The sequence below is a fragment of the Anguilla anguilla genome, chromosome 17 (assembly GCF_013347855.1).
Source record: "Anguilla anguilla isolate fAngAng1 chromosome 17, fAngAng1.pri, whole genome shotgun sequence".
NCBI lineage: Eukaryota > Metazoa > Chordata > Actinopteri > Anguilliformes > Anguillidae > Anguilla > Anguilla anguilla.
The window spans coordinates 24719271-24723620 of NC_049217.1; the positions used below are offsets into that span (position 1 = coordinate 24719271).

Below are 4350 nucleotides of genomic sequence, written 5' to 3' on the forward strand. Positions count from 1 at the left end.
GCCAATGTCACCCAAACGACCAAATGTCCAATATGTCCAACGATTTCATTCTGCTCGCACAAAGTCTGGTGAAGCAGGCCAGGGAGGTGACACAAATACTGCTGTCAAGCTTGCCTATCCTCTTCAGAGAAATAGTGCCACCTACTGGTCGTGATAAAGCATACACATCACCGCTCTAAAAGCTAGTGTAACAGTACCAACTACAGACCATCCCCCCCAGCACATCCAACAGGTTCTCCCCCCGCTCTTGAAACCACTGACACTCAGAAACAAGGAGAAGGTAAAATCATCTTTATGTAGATTCTCAAACCTATGAAAATGTAATGAAAGCTGGCAGTGTTGTGACCGTCCAAGGGCCGGGGTTGAGCAGCCCTGCATACGCTGCTGCTCCCAGAGAAAAGGGATAATTTCAGCAGAACGCTGCGACCCTTCAGAACAGGCCGAGTACCTCTGCAGGCTCTGTGGCCACCACCAAGGCTGAGTGGGAGAATGAACAAACCCTTTGACTGACTGAGCTCTTCTGTCAATCTTGAAAGCAGACAGATGACTCTGCGCGAGATGCTGCGCTCTGCTCGTTACGGTCATAGTCACTGCCACCTCAGTGTCTTCCAGGCTGCTGGAGGTCAAAGGTCAGGGTCTTCCAGGTCCATGTGAATGGCCAGAACCATATCTGAACAGAGTAATCGTAGGCACCTCGGTCACATACCGAGGAAGGCGTTCTTTCCGGAAAATGCTTGCGGGACGTCGTGGCACTGGAGTTGTGTTCGGGGCGTTCAAGGTGCGAATTTTGGGGCGGCGCGCTGCTACCCTGCCCATGTGCACCTAAACCTGAACTAAGCTGAAGCCAATGCCTCCCACTGAGGTCAGATCTCTGCGAAGCCAGGCCATTTCCTCAATATGCTAAGCCCCACCCACAAACTCACTGTGGGTTCTGCAGCCTGCCTAGCCCCGCCCTCTGGGACTCCTTCCTTTCCTGCTTTGCCTTCTTCAGGAGCCTGTAGGCCTGGACCACGCGCTGCCGTTCTTCCTCCATTATCCTCTGCCTCGCCATGGAGGACTTCGCTGTCGAAACTGGGGTGTGCCCAAGCAGAGAGTTCAGCAGCAGCCCCTTTGTCGCCCCCTGGAGGTAGGAGAGAGGAAAACCCAGAGAAAAAAAAATCAAGCTGTCCCATGACCAAAGAGGCAGCAAATAAATACATGCCATGTCAGGCTGGTACAACATCCTGTGTTCCAAACACAAGTGTGTATGCAACATATCCTGTACTCCTGTACATTCATATCACACACTATGAGAAGAAATACTGGGAATTTCCATCAATTCTCACCCATACATCAGTTTCACAACATTTCTCACATTTAAAATTTGTATTTTTGGAATTTAGCAGAAGAACGTGTCCAAAGGGCTTACACAGCATTCTGCACATATAATGCATGTATAAAGCTGGGCATCCCCCTTAAGCAATTAGAAACTTGGTTCAAGGATGCAACAGCAATTCCTAACCAGGGATCTGAAACAGTAACCTCTGATTTATGTGCCTTCCTTCCTTCCGAGTGCTATAGGCAGTGTCCATTATGGAACACGTGTAAACCCCTCTCCATCGCTGGACTGGAGCAGGATATGACGACATGCAAGAATGCCCCGCCTCCAGCCGCCCCTACCGCTGTCTTGCAGGCTGCCTTCCTGGGTTTGGTTGTCAAGCATGGGGGAGCCATGGCAACTTCGCCAAACTGCACCGTGTCTGGAGAGCAGAAGTTCTCATCAAAGAACGCAATCAAAAGGAATGACAAACCATGTCACAGAACCAAGCTCACATGGCCGCAACTCCACACAGATCAGCCCAAACAGAAGACCAGATGCTACGTTGGCCACAGATGACATCACACAGGTAGCCACGCCCTCCACTCAGGCATACCAGTATATAGCTCCTTCTCCTCCTCCTCCTGTCTTCTCTCAGCCTTCTTCTTTTGCAGCCGCTGTAGCCTCACTTTGTCAAATCTAAAATAAAAGAATTTTTTTTTTTTTTTTAAAAGGGGGGGGGGTGAATCACTGCAATCTTAAACAGATTAAACCTAACATGGTAAACAGATGCTGTACACATGCCCATCTTAGCTCAGTAAGCAAGCATTTCCTGGGGTGCATATCTCCCAGACACGCACAACCCAAAATTAAACCAGCATTTGACTGGTTTTGTTTCAAATATGTGCCAAGGAGCAGTTTATGGATTGGCCGTAGAACGAGGCACTGACCAGTTTAGTCATTTCACACAATCATTTTAATTGCTGACGCAAAAACAATAGCTTTGCAAGTGAGCCACAATAGCAAACAGTCCTGATGTCTTTGGAATTTCATATTCCTAGTCATTGGTTTTACGTTTAGAAGGACAGTGCAGCTTTTTGAAATATTATTACAATTTTGGTGTGTTTTTATGATTTGCCGAAATCGTTTTTGCACGGGCAAAGGATATTTGAGATGTTTACATAAGTATCTGTGAACCCAATGCGGTCCAGAGCTCCGGGAACCGCCCCCTGGCTGCACTCACTCTTTTTTCTTCTCAGACTTCCGCTTGTCCGCCGGGTGCTCCTGCTCCTCCTGCGTCAACTCCGGCTTGCGGTCCAGCTGGTTCTTGGTGAGGAAGAGCACGTGCTGGGTCTCCCGGTTCATGCGCCGCACATAGGCCTTCTCCGACTCCCTCTGACGTCGGCGAAAGTGAGGAACCGCGATCGTGCCGGTCGCCTGGGATCTATCGGCGTTCTGCTTGAGCGCAACGGCTACAGAGCACGAGAGAGAGGAGAGAACAAGTGTAATAACGGCTCAGCAAAATAACATTTTTGCAAGGAAATATAATCAATGACATTATTTTAAAACATTTTATAAAAAGATCCATAGTCGTAAAACCCATCATTTGAATTAACATTTGACTACTCTAATATCTCTAATTTTACATGTACTGTAAATTCATGTACTGTAAATTCCATTAAATATGTAATTAAATATTTTCTACTTTTTTCCAACAGGATTTCCCAAAAAATGTGCATGAATTCGAAACAATGTTATGAATTTCTGCCTGCAGCAATACTGCCCAATAAGGAAGTGAGTGAATACATTTCCTCCAAAAGTTCTAATATCACAGCAGTCACCTTTATTCTTTTTCATCTTCCTTGCGCCAATCTTCATCCTCTCCTTGCTCTTCATGATCTCGCGAAGGCGGAAGGGGATCTGCTGCAGGTGTTCCTCCTGCTTTGGTTTGGCATCTCGCTTCTGTTTTTTCTTGCTATGAACACAGACGACTACCATTTCAGTAACTAGCCAGCGTCATCTCAATAAAGTAGTGATAAAAGTGCGACAAATAACGTCGTCAGTGTCAACTGTCAATGATCAGTTACCACCTGCACTATATAATAGCTTTGTTTTTAAAAGTATCAGCATTACCACAACAAATAACTAGCTAGTTTGTCTACAAACGAGTGGTATAACGGTGCGTTCTGCTGGTAACGACCTCAATTCACAATTAGTTAGTTAGCCTACGCAATTGCATCGCAGGCAAATTTCTTTACGTTAGCCAGTGAGTTTACTTTTCCCGAATGGACTATGCTTCGTTCTAGCGTTTACGTTAAATTATACCCGAAACTGTTATAACATCAGTAGAAGACAGCTACACAGATTACCGGATGCCTCAATGTATCAATGTTAGCGATTTAACAGTGTACGTCTGGTTACGTTATTTCGGGAGAACATGGTAGCATGCTAACTAGGCGTTTTTAAGAAAACAAGGAAAAGACAGAACAATAACCTAAATTACCTGAATGGTTGTTCTTTTTTCGACGTCCGTAGCAACGATTCATCGGGTTTAATATTCTGTTTTTTGCCCATCTTTTATATTTAATAGCGTATACAACTACAAACAAGCACGCTGACTGATAACCACGTGGTTACGATAATCTGAACTCTAACCTCTCGCAGCCCAACCCACTATACCTTTTTGGATGTTCCAATTCGCTGAAAGATCGTAGTCTGATTGGTCATTCTGGCCCATATGAGCGAACGGGCCTTGGCTTGGGCCCACGTTCAGACTGACAGAGTGGATAATTAAGGACACCAAACAGGTGGCAAATTTTCGCCATTCCAATCATAGTAAAATACAACATTTTATAATAACTAATAATTTAATGTAATCTCATATATTTGAAATTTGTGTAGGGCTTCTGTTTTTTTGTGTTTATACATTATGTGTAGCCTATTTCCCACCATTGTATAAACTTCAATTAAATTTTATTTGGATTGAGCTTTTTACAGAGAACTGCCACAAAGACACTTTACAGAGTAGCAAGGCAAGAGACAGAGCAAACAGA

The 4350-nt window shown here is 45.0% G+C and overlaps 1 protein-coding gene across 1 annotated transcript; it reads right to left on the reverse strand.

The window, feature by feature from the left end:
• Positions 1-276: 276 nt before the first annotated feature.
• Positions 277-3952, reverse strand: ccdc137 (coiled-coil domain containing 137). The gene is made up of 6 exons (XM_035396964.1): positions 3801-3952; positions 3139-3272; positions 2541-2769; positions 1914-1996; positions 1660-1739; positions 277-1120 (listed from the first exon to the last, which is right to left on the reverse strand). The coding sequence occupies exons 1-6, from the start codon at positions 3869-3871 to the stop codon at positions 920-922; spliced, it is 798 nt and encodes a 265-aa protein (XP_035252855.1). The 5' UTR covers positions 3872-3952; the 3' UTR covers positions 277-919.
• Between the last annotated feature and the right edge of the window lie 398 nt (positions 3953-4350).

Bases quoted from the DNA above. Each gene is read 5' to 3' on its own strand.
- ccdc137 (XM_035396964.1), bottom strand. From the start codon at position 3,871: ATGGGCAAAAAACAGAATATTAAACCCGATGAATCGTTGCTACGGACG. The intron at 1,997-2,540 runs GTGAGTGCAGCC...CTTTTATTTTAG, and splicing joins AAGTCTGAGAAGAAAAAAGA to ATTTGACAAAGTGAGGCTAC. The intron at 1,121-1,659 runs GTAGGGGCGGCT...TCCTACCTCCAG, and splicing joins AGGCAGCCTGCAAGACAGCG to GGGGCGACAAAGGGGCTGCT.